General features: G+C 43.0%; 1 protein-coding gene across 1 annotated transcript in view; it reads right to left on the bottom strand.

Moving 5' to 3' along the window:
* The window catches only part of MOSMO (modulator of smoothened), a 55,704-nt gene extending 42,496 nt beyond the window's left edge, over positions 1 to 13,208 (bottom strand). The window contains exon 1 of the mRNA XM_029221140.1: positions 13,103 to 13,208. Coding sequence (XP_029076973.1) covers positions 13,103 to 13,208 — 106 coding nt within the window. The remainder of the gene's footprint in view (positions 1 to 13,102) is intronic.
* Between the last annotated feature and the right edge of the window lie 5,820 nt (positions 13,209 to 19,028).

The following is a 19,028-nucleotide window of genomic DNA, read 5'->3' as shown; positions in this document are numbered from 1 at the left end:
CACTGAGGTGGAAGGAAGAAGGCAGCAATCCAGGTTAAGCATCAGGGGCATCGTACAGCGTGTATGGTAAAAATGATAGGGTCAACCAGGTCTAACACAGTGATACACCCTAGTTTAAAAGAAAATCAGGACTTCCGTGGTGGCACAGTGGTTAAGAATCCACCTGCCAATGCAGGGGACACGGGTTCGAGCCCTGGTCCGGGAAGATCCCACGTGCCGCCGAGCAACTAAGCTTATGTGCCACAACTACTGAGCCTGTGCACTAGAGCCCACGAGCCACAACTACTGAGCCCACGTGCCACAACTACTGAAGCCTGCACACCCAGAGCCCGCACTCCACAACAAGAGAGGCCACCACGATGAGAAGCCTGCGCACCGCAACGAAGAGTAGCCCCCACCCGCCACAACTAGAGAAAGCCCATGTGCAGCAACGAAGACCCAATGCAGCCAAAAATAAATAAATAAATATTTTTAAAAAAAATCAGATTGCTTTTGGTGACTATATGATGGGCAAATAGCCAATTGCAACATATTTTATGTATCACATGTGATAACAGATTAATCCATTTAGTTGCTTAACAACAGCTATCTATCATAGGTGACTGTACTGTGGTAGGTGTTTCAGGTATACTAACTTTGATTCGTACAGCCACTTTGCAAGATAAGAGGTATTATCCCCATTTATAGATGAGGAAACTAAAGCTCAGAGGCCGAACAACAAGTCCAAAGCCACATAGTTGGGAAATGGCAGAGCCAGAATTTGAACTGATTTCTGGCTTCACCCCCATACTCCTTTCACTATAACTTTCTTAATAAAATAATTTTCTAAGAATTCAATGTATCATATATACCCACTTTTATTTTAAATCAAGAGATGGGATTCATGAGGGTGAAGGAGGAACACAGAACTATTTTTTGGTTGGGGAAAATAAAGAATAAACATTTAGGTAATTTTTCAAGCACAAACAAAACATCTACAGCAAAGCCTAAACTAGAAGCCAAGTTTCAATAGAGGCACTCCTCAAGTTAAAAATACTTAATTTGTACCATTTTGTACCCCAATTGGCATATAAAATACTGTTTTCCTCCTCCTTCCATCCATTCACAGGGCCCCTCAACAAACAGTAACCATACTAGCCAGGACTCACGGCCCCTCCCATGGGGGTTGAATGAGGCGCATTGGATCTAGCCTATTCTGTATCACTTTGCTTTACCCATTACAAGTTCCTTATCTTCCCCATGTCCCTCACCACCATCATGCACCATACATATCACATGCACATTCATGCACTCATACCAATCTTCCTCATCTCCACTGAGTTAATTATATCTCAGGTTATTCCACTTCAGCAAATCTCTTAAACATACATTTTCTGCAAGTCCTTTTTCTTCCTTTGACAGGGCAATTTGTAAGTAAAAAAATGACCCAAAATATTGTTGACAAATGTAAGAAGAATCTCAGTGAAGCACCTATATCACACAGAAGAAATGTCATAAGTTTTAAAGTCAAATTGACAAATTAAAGGATCAGAGAAATAAGCCACCATTTCTTATTCCTTTTTAACGTTTTAAAAGCTATTTATTAGTAATACAACTGTATTGCTTTCTACTATTTTTTTTTGATGCAGAAGTAAATGTTTCAGTTATAACATGGCCTTACAGACTTGCTTAGGAATCTAATTTCTGTATTGACCCAGAGAATCAACTAATCAACCTACAAATTAACTTTCATCTTATAATATCTTTTCAAAGTTGGGAATAACTAGATGGTTGCTGGACCTTACTTTCCAAAATAAAAACCAACTGATAATCTGTCAAAAAAATTAAGAATGAATTTTGTGGACATGCAGTTATTGAACAAAAATTTGGCACATGTAACAATGTAAGTATCATGTTTGTGAAAATGAGATAAGACAACTAGGAATGCCAAATAGTCCTCTTTCCTGACTAGCTCCTTTCTGCTTTGATATTTGAATTCTACTCTCACTTCAAACATAACGTCTAAACCAAAATCATCACTTTTGCCCTTAAAGCAGCTCACTCTCCAAAGTTCCCAGTTCTATTCCCTACTCCAGGTTCAAAATCTTAGTGTCAACCATAACACTTCCTCTTTCCTGCCATGTGCAAGCTTGGTGTGAGTGCTACCTAAGGTACAGAGACCAATAAATTTTATGCCCTGTTCTTAAGGAACTTTAAAAATCTACATTAGAGGGACTTCCCTGGTGGCACAGTGGTTAGGAATCTGCCTGCCAATGCAGGGAACACGGGTTTGAGCCCTGGTCAAGGAAGACCCCACATACCATGGAGCAACTAAGCCCGTGCGCCGCAACTACTGAAGCCCGCGTCTAAAGCCTGTACTCCACAACAAGAGAAGCCACCACAATAAGAAGCCTCCACTCGCTGCAACTAGAGAAAGCCTGTGCGCAGCAACAAAGACCCAACGTGGCCGAAAATAAATAAATTTATTAAAAAAAAATCTACACTAGAAAACAGGGCAAGTAACACACATATAACCATGATATGGATGTGCTACCACGAAAAACATGCAAGAGGGAAAAATCACTTTAGGTAGGGGATCAAAAAAGGTTTTTATGAAGACAGCAGTTGACACACGCTTGGAAGATGGGTAGGATGCTGATACAACAGGAACTGTGAAGAGTGAGAGGGCATTTCAGACTGAGAATAAACAACATAAGCAAAGATTTAGAGATGAGACTATAGATCGTATTTAGGAAACAAAGTAATACAGAGGGGCTGGAATGTAGATCCACATAGGGAAAATGTAGGATCTAAGGTAGGAAAGGTAAGCAAGAGCCATATTGTGAAGATCCTTGAGTGAGTGCCTTCTGTGCTATGGCAGATGAAGAGTCACTGAAGGTTTCTGTTTCAAGCATATGCAGTGGTTAAGAGCCAGGACGCTGGAGCTACAGTTCCTGGATTCAAATCTCAGCTCTTCCACTTACCAGCTATGTGACCTTGGACAAGTTACTTAATTTCTCTGTATCTCTGTGGGGCTAACAGCACTTAGGGATGCTGTGAGGATTAAATTAGTTCATACATGTAAAGTGCCTAGAAAAGTATCTGTCATAAAGTAAATGCTATATAAGTATTTGCAATTATTACTATCCTTATCCTTTAGAAAGATAAATTTAGCAGCGATGTATAGAAATGAACTGAAATGGAAATTTCCCTGTCTTCTATATACGTTTACTCATTGCCATTCCACTTTCAAGCACTGCCCAAGTCTTCCTAATTATTTAAATACCATCATTGGTACTTCCCTGACGGTCCAGTGGTTAAGACTCCATACCCCCAGTGCAGTGGGCATGTGTTCGATCCCTGCTTGGGGCACAAAGATCCCACATGCCACAGGACGCGGCCAAAAAAAAAAAAGAAAGAATTGAGTTTCATAAATACTCATCATTAAATGTATAATCTATTAAGCTCAAATTCTACCTCCTCCTCAACCACCTGGGCAGAAAGTAGTTTCATCACCTATGACACTTATTTCTTATGTATATAACTTTATCTTCCCAAACACAGTACAGGTTCCTCAAGGATAAAATACTTTTTCATTTGCTTAAATGCAATCCCTCAGAATATTTAGTACAGTTCCTTACAGACCACACATACCTTAATAAACATCTGTTGTGAGACTGTCTGGAATAAAGTACAGTGGTATACGAAATATCTACGGGAAGATTTACAGAATACTCATAGTAAATTAAAGATTTATTTTATTAAAATGGATGGTACTTTATAAATGAAATGGTCATATAAATGAAATGGCTTTGGAAATCTCTGCCTTAATTTGAACACGTCCTATCTATTTTTGAAAAAAATTTCTATTATTATAGCTGAAAGTAGACCCAATAATGTTCCATGTGAATAACTTACTGTGAATAGACCACAAGTGGGGAGACCTAGTGAAATTCTCCTCTCCCATTTTCTTACTTGACCCAACCAACTGCATTTTCTTTACTCTTTTTAAATCTCTAACGATAGCAGTATATGGTCTCTGGTTGAACAGATCTATATTAAAAGTCAGCAGCTGCCTTTTTGCTCAATATACACAACAGCAAGTGTCAAAATACCAAATGTGACCTTTTATTTATAGCAAAGCTAGTATAAAGAGACATAAAAAGTACAGTCTTTTCCTCCCAATTAAAAAAAAAATTCAGCAATTCAAAGAAATGTTTGCTTCAAAACTGAAGTCATATACTGAAACTTCATGTAAGCAAATTATACTTGCTGGTTTAAATATACTCATAAATACATGTAAGTATCATTGATAGCAATACCCAAATCTTTATTTTGTCAACTCTAAAGCAATAAATCCCAAAGGACTACTGCGTCCTGCTTGCCCATGTCATATTCAGTAAGGATATGTAATTTAGCTGTAATTTACAGCTAATGAGAGAATACATAGTAAAGTTTACAGAGGTATATTATTGAAAAGTGATTTTGATCCAGATATTTACTTTTAGGTACCTTGATTTTTAAGGATCCTTCGGTTCCCTCATGCTCTTACCTGAACTCTCTAGTATTTCAACAATAGCTTTGCTAAATATTACTTTTTCATCAGTCTACAGTCAATAAAGAATAAAATAATGTTACCACTACCCCCAACCTGTTGTTACCAGTGGACCAGGTTTTATAAGTATCAAACTTTTCAGCAGCTAGCTGCTAGTTGGGCAAAGAATTCCAAAAAGTACTTGGAAAAAATGTGTAATTTCAGTGCTTGAAAATGAAACATTCTGACAACCAAAAAGATATGAATGTCATGTTTACATAAATCATCATAAACAAAGTTGTAAATATGAAATTTATACCTATACATTGTCATTGCTGTCACTGTACAACCTAATTTCTTGGGTTACTTAGAAGACATAAAACAAGGTCACTATGTAAACAATTATCCATTCAGGTTGCACGATTAAGCTCTTATTTATAATTCAATAATAACAATTTCATAAACAGTAATACTTTACTACACGTCTAAATTTCCCCTATAAGATTATGTAATATGGCCCACTGCTTAAGTATGCATTGAAATGGGGTATGAAAAAATTCAAAGATTCACAGTTGCACTGAGGAAGCTAATGACAACTAGAAGAAATTTTATGCCAATAACTAAATTTTCAGTTGTACTATTTGCTATTATACAGTTGTACTATTTGCTATTCAGTTGTACTATTCTATTAAGAAACAACTATCTCATATATTTCAAACTTATTTTCAGCCTTTGAGGTGAGACTAATTGACTCTCTATACTCCAACTGTAAAGCTGGAGTATAGACCAGTGATATAGTGATATAGACCACTATATCCCTTTAAAAATAACTTCCGGGACTTCCCTGGTGGTCAAGTGGTTAAGAATCCGACTGTCAATGCAGGGGACACGGGTTCCATCCCTGGTCCGGGAAGATCCCACATGCCACGGGGCAACTAAGGCCATGTGCCACAACTACTGAGCCCATGCGCCTAGAGCCTGTACTCTGCAACAAGAGAAGCCACTGCAATGAGAAGCCCGTACACCGCAACGAAGAGTAGCCTGCCACTCACCACAACTAGAGAAAGCCCGCACGCAGCAATGAAGACCCAGCACAGCCAAAAAAAAAAAACTTACGAAATAAATGATTTTCACAGTGCGCTGCAGATATTACTCTAATCTACAGAAGAACAGAAAGTTGGGGTCTGAACCTGCATAACAATTGGAAGTACTGCAAGAGGTATTAAGTACATCTGAATGATATAATTTTTATTAATAAAAAACCCTCAACGACAACTTGTCTAAGATCAATTACATGGCTAGCAAATAGTGGGACTGGGATTTGACTACATGTTGGTTTAGTCTCCAAAGCTGTGAGCCCTTTCCACTATGCCAGGCTGCCTTTCACTTAGAAAACCTCTTTAGTCTGTTCCAGAAACATATAAACCCAATGCATTCCTTGGTTTTGGTACTTACGTGTATCCCATTAAGCTTATATCACCACTACAACTGACCTCAAAGTCTGTCTTCCCAGAGACCTCCCCTCCCCAAGTAGGACTTCAGAAATATTCAATACAGACACATCGTGTTGCCTTAAAACTTTTTTAGAACAAGGCAAGATATAAGTAAATAAATAACACAAATAATACAAAAGGGAAATATTTTTAAATTCAGATGTTTTGATCTTTCATATAATAATACTAACATTTGAGCATTTGCTATGTATTAGACCATGTGCCAATTCTTCACATGCCACATTTTATTTTCTCACAAGCATCCTTTGAGATAAATATATCATCCCCATTTTACAGCTGAGAAATCAAATTACATGCCCCAAATCATAAAACTCATAAAAAGGGAATCCAAGAATCAAATCTAGATATGTCTGACTCAAATCCCATAGGACCATTTTACTACACTGCAACTCCAATACAAACTCAATATTTATGAGGAAAGGGGTTAAACAACAACACTATTTTAGGACACAGTAAGCTGAACAGTGGAGGACTGACGTATACGGCTCCTACTATGCCAGCTTTGAAAGGGGCTCAGGCAGTCGAGTGAGGAAAAATTCAACAAGTCTGGTTGCGTCTAATAAATGCAACAGTAGTCATCACTCTGTAATATCTTTTTCGGAATTTCCTTCCTCTTAGATTTTTCCATTCTCTCATGGCTTCTGTCCATGTTCTTGGTCCCAAATTCCCCTTCTCCAAACTTTTAGGCCAACTAGCTTACACCCTTCATCCTGAAGTGGCTACATCTCTGTTGATAATGGTAAAAACAGAGGCTTTCTGGAACTAAGGTTGTAAAGGGAATAAATGCTTTGTTCAGGAAATATAATCTCATATTGGAAAATCTGGCCTATGCTGTGAAATTCACAGTATTATAAGTGATTTCAAGTTTCAAGTATGACCTGTGAACACTGTAAAAAGACTGGCCTTTGATTTTGGGGGTTCTTTTTGGCTGTACTGGATCTTAGTTGTGGCACGTGGGACCTTCCTTGAGGCATGCAGGATCTTTCATTGTGGTGCGTGGTCTGTTCGTTGCAGTGCAAGGGCTTCTCTCTAGTTGTGGCGTGCGGGTTTTCTCTCTCTAGCTGTGAGGTCTTTGAATTTTTATTCAAAGTTCTTATTTGATATGTTGAAGTAAATAATACTGATAATGTTACTTTTTAAAAAACCAAGGAGGACTTCCCTAGTGGCACAGTGGTTAAGAATCTACCTGCCAATGCAGGGGACACAGGCCTGAGCCCTGGTCGGGGAAGATCCCACATGCCGCAGAGCAACTAAGCCCGTGCGCCACAACTACTGAGCCTGTGAGCCACAACTATTGAGCCTGTGTGCCACAACTACTGAAGCCCATGCTCCTAGAGCCTGTGCTCTGCAACAAGAGAAGCCACCGCAATGAGAAGCCCGCACACCGCAATGAAGAGTAGCCCCGCACAGCAACAAAGACCCAACGCAGCCAAAAAAAAACAATCTTCCATTAAAAAAAAAAAAAAACAAGGAAAAAATTTTATACCCCTTTACCATTATGAAGAAATGTTATTCTTGGAAGGCAAAGAAATTTACTGGCCCAAATTTCCATCAACTGATGAATGGATAAATAAACGGGGATATACCACACTAGTTGGCAATAAGAAGAAATGAACTGCTGATACTTGCTATAATATGGATAAACCTTGAAAATGTTATGCTAAGTGAAAGAAGCCAATCACAAAAGACCACATATTGTATGACTCCATTTATATGAAATGTCTAGAATAGGCAAATCTACCAAGACAGAAAGCAGACTGACTAAGAACCAGGAAGGTGGAGGGTGATAGCTAAGGCATCTGGGGCTTCTTTTTGGAGTACTGAGAATATTCTAAAATTGACTGTGGTGATGGTGGCACAACTTTATGAATATACTAAAAGCCACTGCATTGTACACTTTAAATAGGTGAATTTTATGGTTATGTGAATTATATCTCAATAAAGCTGTTTTTAAAAAAGAAATTTACTGGAAAAAGACTCAAAAGGCCATTGAAAAAGTTCTGTTAATGCTTTTTAAATTAAAGAAAAGCACAATCTCAAGATTTTTGCCCTCTTAGGTAACCCAATTATGTCCTTCTCTGTAAGTCATGTCCAAGATGATTAACAAGACAAAGTTATAGATAGGTTTGTTTAACAACTGATGTTACAGAGCTCCTTCACACCAAACCAACTTTGTGATTACTGAAGTTGTCACAGTTCAGGAGAAGGCTTATTATTTAACAATTTTCTAGTATTTAATAAACGGGTCTGCTTGGGAAGCTTGTAATTTTAATGCTTTAAACCAAAGACTCCCAACTTGTAGGCTAGGATCTACCTAAAGATCTTGAACTCTTATGTGATAGATGTCAAGCCCACAGTCCCCTATCTGAGGTTTACCAGCATTTCCTGTGGAGAGCATAGTGAGTAACAGAATGGGAAATGAAACCCTCCCCACAAAGTCTTTTATTTCCCCAAGCATCTGCCAGTCTTTGTACTTGAGGAAAAAGAAAATTCTTCCTTGCAAAATGCCAGCCATATCCTGGGTTTCAACCAGGTAATGCTTTTTTCGCATTTCTGATGTTTCTATCCATGAGGGGCGGGGTAGAGGTGTGGCTGTTAGAATATCCTAGCTTATCTGTGTCCCCTCACTCAATCCTTCTCAGATCAGGAGGAATGACTTCATCTGACTGACAGTTCAGGAGAAAAAACTGGGCATAAGTGGTCCAACTTTTTGCCCTTGGGAGCAAGTTGCCTAAAGGGAGCATTCATCTCTTCTGTTCTTTCATGCTGGAAGTCTTATAGGGCAGGTCCCAAGTCCTGCCTGGGATTGGACAGTTAAGTCTGTTCAATTTTGAGGCCCAGTAAGAGGAAACGACTTGTCCAAGGATATAAGCCACATTCTCCAATATCCTCTTTATCAATAATAAATAATATTTTGGCTCCTAATTATCTTATTCTTTTTTTTCTCAATTAGTTCAGAATATAAGTAGGGAAGAGGGTGTTATTGAGACTCCTTAGACACCCTAACATCCAATCTAAACAATTTTAAAAAGAAAAAGAATGAGTAAAAAAATAAATAAGGTGGCAGTTATTATATCTTTAAAAGTTTGTGTGCATAATCCGCAAGCTATTAGAACAAACTCAGGAAATGCTATCACACACAGATGAAAATTAAAGGAACATGCTTTCTCTGTATTGGGGCCAATACTATAAAAACTGCTGGTATGAAGCACGGTCCATAATATTATGGTAATATAGTTTATTAGTTGGGATTTTGGGAAGTTCTTCTACTCAGCTTTTTGTTTTAGGATATTTCATTTCCTTTTGTGGTAGTTCAAGTAGAAGCTGAGGAGTAGAGACACTAGAATATGGAGATGAGAGACTGAAAGAGGAGAAACAGCGATGGAGAAGTCCAAAGCCAAGAGGGAAGACAAATTTATTTGACTTACACTAAGCCTGGCTATATTATTCTTGATGTTTCTTCATTTCCAAGAACATCTAATACAGAAACTGTGTCAGTTCTCACAGTAATAAGTTCTGAGCTTTAGTTTCAAAATTGGGATTCCGACACCTGTTATAAACTAGAACAGCAATATAACAATATCTAACTTTTACTGAGCACTTCCTATGTGTCAGGCACTGTTCTAAATGTTTTACATGGATTAACTCAATCATCACAACAACCCATTGAGATGGATACTATTATTACCCTTATTTTACAGAAGGGGAACTATAAGGAGAGAGGCTAGGTAACTTTTCCAAAGTAACAGAGTTAGTAAGTGATAAAGTCTGGATCTGAATCCTAAACTTTCCCTTACTAGTTTACTGCAGTGGTTTTCAAACTACATTCTACAGAACCTTTCAGTCTCCAGGAGTTCTATTTTCAAAACATATTTTGTTCATTTAAAAAACTGCAGTAAAAACATCACAATCAAGACTTTTGTACAATGTATAATGCACCAAAGGGAATCAACACATTAACTTTTTGCTACCAGGTGAAGTCACTTTTATGCAGATCTTAGCATAAAGCTAGTCCTGTCACCTCTGAGATCTTAACTGAACTTCCTGTAAATGTTTCATTGATTTGGAAAGTATAACTTTGCACTGATTTTTTTTTTTTTTAACTCAAGACTGGGTCTGTCCAGGTAAAAGTGTACAGTGAGCATACAAGCTCAAACACTAGGCAAAGTTCAGGTGCATCTTATCACAATGCAAAAGCACAAGAGTGAACAAAGGAACATACCATACCATCTCATTCATTTTACATTTTGGGGGGCTTATTGTCTGACATATTTAGCCGTAAGAAATACGGGTTAGGGAATTCCCTGCCAGTACAGTGGTTAGGCCAAAAAAAAAAAAAAACGGGTTAGATACGATTTTGAACAATTTCCCCCTGTTCTTACTATCTCCTCCTATTCCTCTTTCTAGCCACAGAATATTTAACTGAAGATATCTTGAGATGGCAAGGGAAACTGTTAGAAAAAAAAAATCACTGCCTCCATGCCACTTCAGCCACACATCACCACTGTCACACTCTGGACCTTGTGCCCACAATGCCCTGCCCTTCCATTCTGCTGTATCAATCACTCCCAGTCAAGTCTTCAGCTCCACTGGGCCCAGGTCAACTATTCCACTGACCATATACCAACTGCTATTCAAGGACCAATATACCAGCTTTTTCCCTTTTCACTTTCACTCTTTATCCAGCTAAGATTTCATGAGCCATCATTACAATATTTTGACCAACACCCTAAACACCTTTGCTCCTCTGTCATTCTGTTGCATGTATCTGGCAAATCCCAACCCTGAATGAAGCCTTCTATTGGCTTTCACCACACACTGGTGACAAAGTAGTTGAGCACTACCAGAGACAGTCAACAAAGCAGATCCATTATCACACTGTATGTTCACGACCACTGACTTCAATGAAGTGTCCACACTGCTAGATAATCCTACTGTCTCTGGTTGGCATGCTTTCTCTCACAACTATTTATTTATTTCAAACATCTTCTACTTCTTTCAAACCTTGGACTTCTGTCCCTCCCATCTCCAAGGCAACTCACAGCAGATGACTTTGCCTAATTTGAAGGAGTTGTATTCATCCTATTCTTGCTTTCTTTCAAATATAATAGAGCATAACATCTCAGGAATGTTATGCTATTACTTATCTCTCTCTTCCCTCTCTCAACTCTATCTTTCCCATGGACATTTAGTCTATTTTATACATTGGGATCCCACTTGAAACTTCTTTACAAAAAAAGATCTGCTAGAGCAGTGAACCCCTTTGCCCCTAAGTATGTTAGGTCTCAAAGAAAGTCTCATAAAAGGAGTCATTGCACACATAATCAGGATAAAAACAACAACAGGTCATGAACTGGACATCACACATATAACTACAAACTAGTACTAACACTGACATCACCAGCATTTTCAGAAACAAAGCCCATAGTTTCACCAAATTCTAAATCATTGATATTTTCTTTATATGCTTTACAGTTTAAAAAATTGAGATATAATTAACATATAACATTGTGTATGTTTAAGGTGCACAAAGTGTTTGATACATTTATATATTGCAATATTACCACTGTAACATTAGCTAACACCTCTATAGGGTCACATAACAATCATATATGCTTTACAATTAAGAGCTCTGCTAAGACTACATAGGCAAGAAAAGGAGCAGAAATTTTTAGTGTTATTTTAATAACCAGTAAATCTGACGGCATGATTTTGTGTTACTAGGTCTAGATGGGGGAGAGAACGGAGGAGGAAGCAACAAATGTCCCAGCCACAGCTTTTTTTAAGGGCTAAAAATATTGCAGGATAAATACAGAACCATAAGTAATACTTAAGAAGTAAGTTTGACAGCATAGTGATACATTCTTACAACAAATTATTCATGGAGGGAGTCTGACATTCCCACCCCCCATTATTCCCTTCATCTGCACTGAACAAGCAGTTAGAAAACAAGCTCATTCCTTTATTCCCATCAGCTCTCCTGGCAGCTGTTACATTAATTAAAGGTTTGGTCTCACAGGTCTGGGTGAGTGTGAGTGAGTGAGTGTGTGTGTGGGAGGGTGGAGGGTGGCCCGAGCTGAGAAAAATCGTGCAAGGGCATTCACCTAGGATACCCTTCAGAAAGATGCCTGCCTCTTTCCTGAGGGCACCACCTTGTCTCTGCTGCCCACAGCTCCGTGGTGTTACAGCAGGCACTGCTACTGGGCTGCCTGCAACTCTAATGTGTTATTTAATTTTGAAACTACTATTAGGATCGCTAAAGCGTTTTGTGATTCTCCATAAAATGAAGTTTATTATTAAGGTTATTACAGCGCCGGGGCCTAAAATAAAGCAAAATTATAACCACACAGACGTCAAAGGGAAACTCGGAAGCCACATGCATCTCAAACACTGCCAAGTGGGCAGGGGCTGGGCGGGGGCGCGGGCAGGGGGCTCTCATCCGGCGCCCTCCACCGGCACCACTGCTCCCGGCACCATGAACCCGGCCCCGCCCGGACCTCTCCCCCGGACGCCGCTTCCTGGGGAGAGGTGGGGGGACGTCAGCGGTCGGACCCGACTCCTCTTGGTCTCTCATCGACCATCAGCTCTCGGGTGTCTCTCACACTCCATAGTCTGCCTCGCTCCCGGCCCCAGCCTCCCCGGCGGGTTTCTAATTCCTTCACAGTGCGCCTCAGTTTCCTCCCGTCTCCCACCTTGACTTTTGTTTGTTTGTTTAAGTCCAGGACTAAGCTCGTTCCTCCACGGTCCCTCAGGTCGCCGGCTGTCTCCCCTCACTCTCCCTCCCCGGTCCAGGACCGCCAGCCCTGCCCAGGTCTCCTCGCCCTTCCGCCACTTAGCACTCAGCCTGGGGCGCAGCTCCCCTCCGCCCGGGGGTCCCGCTAGCGACCCGCGCGTCCCCTTCGCCATCCCCTCTGCCCCTCGGCCACCCGGCCCGGCATCGCCTCTCCGCCCCCTTCTCCTCAGGCCGGCCTCCGCCTCGCACCCTCCAGCCCGGTCTTCTCCTCAGCCGGGTCTCCCTTCCCCTCCCTTCGCCCTCAGCCAGTCCTCCATCCGGCCCCGCGCGCCCGCCGCTCACCGGCGGACTCCCCGGTGTTGATCCAGTCCGGGTTGGCGATGCTGGCGATGGCGAAGATATCGGCGGCCAGAAAGAGACATCCTGAGATGATGGTCAGTTTATCCATCTCCCCGCCCCGCTCCCCCCACCCCCCGAGCCCCGGACAGGCCGCGGCCTCACGCCTCCCGCCCCATGGGCCGCCGCCGGGGCCAGGAGACCCCGCGCCGCCGCCTCGCGTCCCCTCGGCCCCCGCGCGCCGCTCGCGCCCTCCGCGCGCCCGGGACCAGCAGCCGCGGCGCGGCCCGCACAGCCGGAACCGCCGCCCGCCCCGGAACTGCTCGGCCCGCCCGCCCCTCACCCGGAAGCGAAGCTGCGGCGCTGGCGAGGCCGTCTCCGGGTCCCGGCCGGCGACGACCCTGTTCCGACCTCTCGGTCCTGCCCTGGCACGCGACCCGGACCCTCCGGCCTTCCCGCCTGGGGCCCCGCTCCGCCCGACTTCTCCTCGGCCGCCCGCCTCGCTGTCCTGGACAGGGCAGGAGCCGCCTGTCTTCAGCAGGAGGCGGCCCCGAGCCCGCAGAGGGAGTCGGTGACAACGCCTTGTCACCTTGTGTTACCATTGCCTCTGCCCTATCTGTCAGCCCCGGGACTGCGCCTTTTAGGAAATGGCTATGGACACCTGCTGTGCGTCAGGCACTGTTGGTGTAGGTGCTGGGGCTGCTGGAGTGGACCTGAGAGAGAAAGTTTTCGTTCTCAGGAAGCTTACCTCCTGGTGGGGAAGAAACGGAAACTGTTAAAAACTGATCTTGAAAATAAAGATAATGTTAGGTGTTGATCTATTAATTAAGTTGGGGGTCGGTCTGATGGGGGGTTTAGGGGGCGGCGATGGTACATAGGATGGTCAGGGAAGGAAGGTTACACGGAGAACGCCAGGTTCATAAAAACCTCATCTATGAAGATCTGGGCAAGACTGTTCCAGACAGAGGGAAAAGGAAGTGCAAAGGACATTCGGGGAGCGGGCAAGGAAGAGGTTGGCCTGTTCAAGGAACCGCAATATATCCTGTGTGGCTGGAGAGTGGTAAGAAAAGACAGAGGTGGGCAGAGTCCAGATGTAGGACTTTAAGAGCCATGATAAAGAGTTTGGATTTTGTTCTAAATGCAACGGGAAGGCACTGGAGGGTTTAGAACAGCAGAGAGGGTGACAAGGGCTTATTTAATCTGTAAAGAGAGTGTCGATTGTAGGTGGGGAGGGGCAAGAATGAAAGCAGGGATACCAGTTAAGAAGCACAGTAGTCCAGGAGAGAGAGAAATGTAGCTTTAGCTAGGACGAGAGTAGTGAAGATAGGGGATGATGGGCAGATTGGATGTTTTGTAGGCAGAGGGAAGGACTTGCTGATAAACGGGGGAGGGGTTGAAAGAAAGAGAGGACTCAGGGAATGACTCCTAAATTTTTGGCCTGAGTAATGGGGTGTTTGATGATACTATTTATTGAGGTGGGATGTGGGGAGGGGCTTAGCTTGGATGGAGAATCAGAAAATAAACAAGACATTGGCATAATTTATTAGCAATACAGATGGTCTACCATATACAGTTTTGCTATCTAGTGGAGATTTCCTTTTCTTCCATGGCTCATGGACTAAACCACCATTAACCCTGACTTTGAGTCCAGCTCTTTCTTTCCCAGTTAGTTCCCCATGAGACGCTCATTTTCTCCATAAACGCCACCTAGGTCATCTCTAGAAAGACCTAGAAGAGTGACATCTGTCTCTATTTTTGGAATGCCTACATGTCCACAGAACTCAGCAAGTTTCAAATTCCACCAATCCAACAGCCTTGCAGAAGTGCACAGAGTTATCAGTATCACCACATAGATTGGGCAAGGAAGTTTGATTGCTAGCCTGCAGACTTTCCTGTCCAAACATTGGTCTCTTGGGGGTGGGGGGGTAGTTTTTTATTATTATTATTAAACCATTAATTTTTCCTCTGCCACAGAAACTGATACAAGCTGATTTATATGTTCCAGGGATTTAGACATAATGCATATCACATTACTGCAGGAGGTTTCACTGTTTATTGTTGTTTAAACACTGGAGAAGTTTGGTGGAGTCATATTCTTGGCTTCTTTCTGGTGTTTCTGTTGCCAAGTAATAGAAGAAACTCCAACTATACAGTCCTGAATTCTCAAATAATGTCCACTGATGTTCACTACTGGGCAGTTGATGAGAATCCTAGGGTGAAATGTTGGAACATTTACCTATTCTAACTCCAGCTAAGTGGAACTATGACTTGATTCTTGTGTTTAAACAATACAAGTATAAATCCCTCCTTCTACCCAGGCATCCCTTCCTGGTCCCTCCAGCCTTTGCCCCTCCAGGAAATGTTCTGGATCTAAGATTAAAGCATAAAAACAACCAGTACACGGTTAAAAGGATTTAAAACATTTTTTTAACCAGGTTAATAGCTGCATATCACTACAGACAATAGTCACCTAACCCATTCCTTACCAACCAGGATGTGGGGTGGGTGGCATGGGTAGGACCAAATACTCTGTTTACAGATTTCCCATTAATCCCATTAATTTGGGGCTGTTTTTATCCCCAAGTCTCATTCTTGCTTGCCAATGTACCTAGTGTTTCAAAGTCTCAAGTCTCTCAGGACAGGACAGATCAATTCTGTTCTCCTCTATATCTCAATCTAGATTTTAGTAGAGACAAACCCTAGGAGTTAGGGACAGGTGGCGTGATGGAGTAAAAAGAATACAGAACCATATTTTAGTCCCGCCTGTGCTACTGACTTGAACTTGGGAAAGTCATGTCACCTCTCTGGGCCTCTTTCCCCTATCTGACCAACAGACTCCCAGAGTCAGGCACTCTGCTTCAGTGATAGAACTTCCCCATCCTCTCACCCCTAAGCAAACCAGCTAGGCCTTTTCTATTCAGAGAGAGGATGAGCCATAAGGCTACTTAAGGCAGAAAAGCCTTGAGGACCCGGAAGAACATAGAAGGCCCCCAGGAGGGAGCTATGCTGGCAGCCTGAAGTCATAAATAGTCATTCCGTGGTTGTTAAAGGACCGTGAACACAGCGTGCTTTATGGTGATGGATGGTAGGCTTCAGCCCAGCAGAGGCTGAATCCAAATGGGACCTCAGGGAAAGCTGTGGAGGGGAGTGTGCAATCACTCTTCTCTTTAAGGAGGATCTTTGACCTGACAGGATAGAGAACACACTACCTCCCTGGAGGTTAAGTTTACCATCCAGGCCAAGAATGTGGTGGATGCACCACATGTGTTCACCTGGTGTTTCTGGGACTAGACAAAAGAGCTAAATCCGGAGGTTAATAGTTTGTGCCTTCAGCTCAAGTCTCATTTAGTCTCATGGATTGGGTTCTGCCGGAGCTGACTTGGAGACAAGAGATTATTGTCTACTGTGCAGGAAGTTTATTAGGGTGTGCTCTTAGGATCGACTCCTGTGGGGGAAGGGAAGGAAGCAGGATTGGACAGAGGGAGCAGTTTGACTGTGGTGCAGTCACAGGAGGCTTTGGCAGAGCCCAGGGGGAGCTCTGAAGCTGGGATGGCTGTTCTGAGTTGTTCTGAGTTGGAGTAAAGGGGCCAACCAAGCCTTTGTATCTCTGCATGGACCAGTCATCGGATGTTAGTCATGGGGCATGACCTTGGGTAAGGCGGCTCTCCAGCCAAGGACAATTCCTTGAGAGAGCTGACAGCTGACAGCAGTCAACCTACAACCTCCCCAAGAGCTGGGGCCTAGGTTCTCCTGTCCTGAAAGGGGACTAGGCATGACAGTGCGGCACTTGCAACAGTGCACCCATTGTGCTGCACAGATCCACTTGCTTCTTTTTCTATTCTGAAAGCAGCACCTTTAGGACCCTGGTGGACGTCTTTTCCTGTGGGAAACTTATAAGAGGAAAGTTAGTGGGACAAAGTATAGCTCTTGCTGCTGCTGCCGCTGCTGTAGCTCACCTTAAGGTGTAACTGACATACTCATCATTTCCCTCCTCTCCTATCCATCCTAGATTCCTCTCACCCTCTGCTAGCACCTCTATACTTCTCAGGCTGTGGCTACTGTTTTTGTCCATTTACTGTAAAATAGGCCAAAGGAGAACTAAGAGACACCAGGTGGATCATGTGGGTGCCACATCATTCCATTTTACTACTCGTGAAAAACTGAACAATCTTAGTGCCTCCCTGTGCTGAAGGCTACGTATGCTTCTCCTCTACTGGGGATGGGGTCCTCATTATTACCTGGGCAGCAGGTCCAGCTCCAAAATCCCATCTTAGCATCTACTCTTTCCTGTTGTCCCTGGCACAAGCTGTTGCCGGTTGGGTTCTCTAGGAAATACTCTTGAGTTGCAGGACATTTATTGAGGAGTGCTCTTGGGACCCACATCTGTGGAGGGAGAGAAGGAAGCAGGATCTGGCAGAGGGAGAAGTCGGGTTGCAGTGCAGCCATAGGAGGACCTCAGCAGACCCTTTAGGGAGCTCTGAAGCTGGGATGTCCCTCTAGAGTTGTTCGAGTTGGGCTGAGGGAGCCAGGTTTTTTACCCTGCATTGATCAGTCACTGGATGCTAGCTGCCCCGGGGAGGTGTGATGTTGGGCAAGGGGTTCTCTTCAGCTAGTGGCAGGGTTGGGGTGGAGGGAAAGGAATAGGTCCTTCAGTCCTGAAGGGGGAATCTGGGCAGCACAGCATCCATAACAGTTTGTATCCTTCAGCTCCACCAATCAGTGTGATCTTGGCATTCACAATAAAGAGCTTTCAGTCTGGGATGGAGGGAAGGTGGATGGACCCTGTGTGCCAGGCACTGATATGGTCCCCTCACAGGACCTTAAATGCTGATGTGCTTTATTCCTTCAAACTCTCACCATTCTCTACCGATAGGAAAATGGAGGAAAAGGATGCATTTCATAATAGAATTAATTTCGTGTCTGGACAGAAGCCTTGCCAGACTGGAGGAGGAAACAGGCGATCTATCACAAGGCGCTACCTGCAGGAGATGCCTTGATGTTGAGAGTAACAGGGAATGGGATGACTCTTTGCATTTCCTCTGTCGCAGCCACTACAACACAAGATTTATCCAACCGGAAATCTGCCCTGGTTTATTGTCTGGGTAGAGCCACAGAAACAGCTGAATAAGCTGGGACCTCCCAGTTTACCATGGAAATCTTTGCACACTAATAGATGCTTGATTACTATTTGCTGAAGGCATGAACACAAGAGGCTTTCCCTTTCCGTTTCATCAGAGTGGGGATGACAATAGGACCTACTACATTACATTGTTTTCTATTTCTTCTAGAATTTATTTTTGATACTTCATACTTTCCTAAAATTGTCCACTCCATCTGCTTTTTAAATCTAAGTTCCAAGATGATAGAGCCCTTGCTTGTTTTGTCTACTGTTGTGTCCCCAGCATCAGCAAAAACCACAGAGCGGGCTTCCAGTAAATATTTGCTGTATGAGTAAACGTGTCTGGGGGAGGAAGAATTATTTTGGAAAAAAAAAGAAGGAAGAATTAATTCCTCTCCTAATCGTGACTCATTTTTTTCAGGTCACCCTTGGCCTTTTCTTATTCAAAACATCCGTGAAAAAAGCGCAGTTCCAAAGCAGTTGGCGCGGTTGATATAACAGTATTTGAAAACACCATTATCGGGAGCGCAGCAGGGCATCTGTGCTCTTGTATGAACTAGCTATGATCTTCCTCCGTAGACCATTCACATCTTTGAGACACCCTCCTCTGGACTTCCTCCACCGTCTCCATTTCCGTTTCCCAAGAATGGGTGAGGAACCCACTGAGCCAGGCACTGTGCTAGTCCGTAAAAGTTTTGTTTTTCTGCACCAAAATTTTCACATACTGCGTTTTCCAGGGTCCACTGGGGACCTTGTGGTGACCGCACTGCAGCTCAACGTCTGGGCGGCGTTGTCGCAGCGTCCCCTGGGGGC

This window comes from Monodon monoceros, unplaced genomic scaffold (assembly GCF_005190385.1).
Source record: "Monodon monoceros isolate NGI ecotype Baffin Bay Population unplaced genomic scaffold, NGI_Narwhal_1 Super_Scaffold_13, whole genome shotgun sequence".
Classification (NCBI taxonomy): domain Eukaryota; kingdom Metazoa; phylum Chordata; class Mammalia; order Artiodactyla; family Monodontidae; genus Monodon; species Monodon monoceros.
This window is presented reverse-complemented; position numbering and strand designations above follow the sequence as displayed.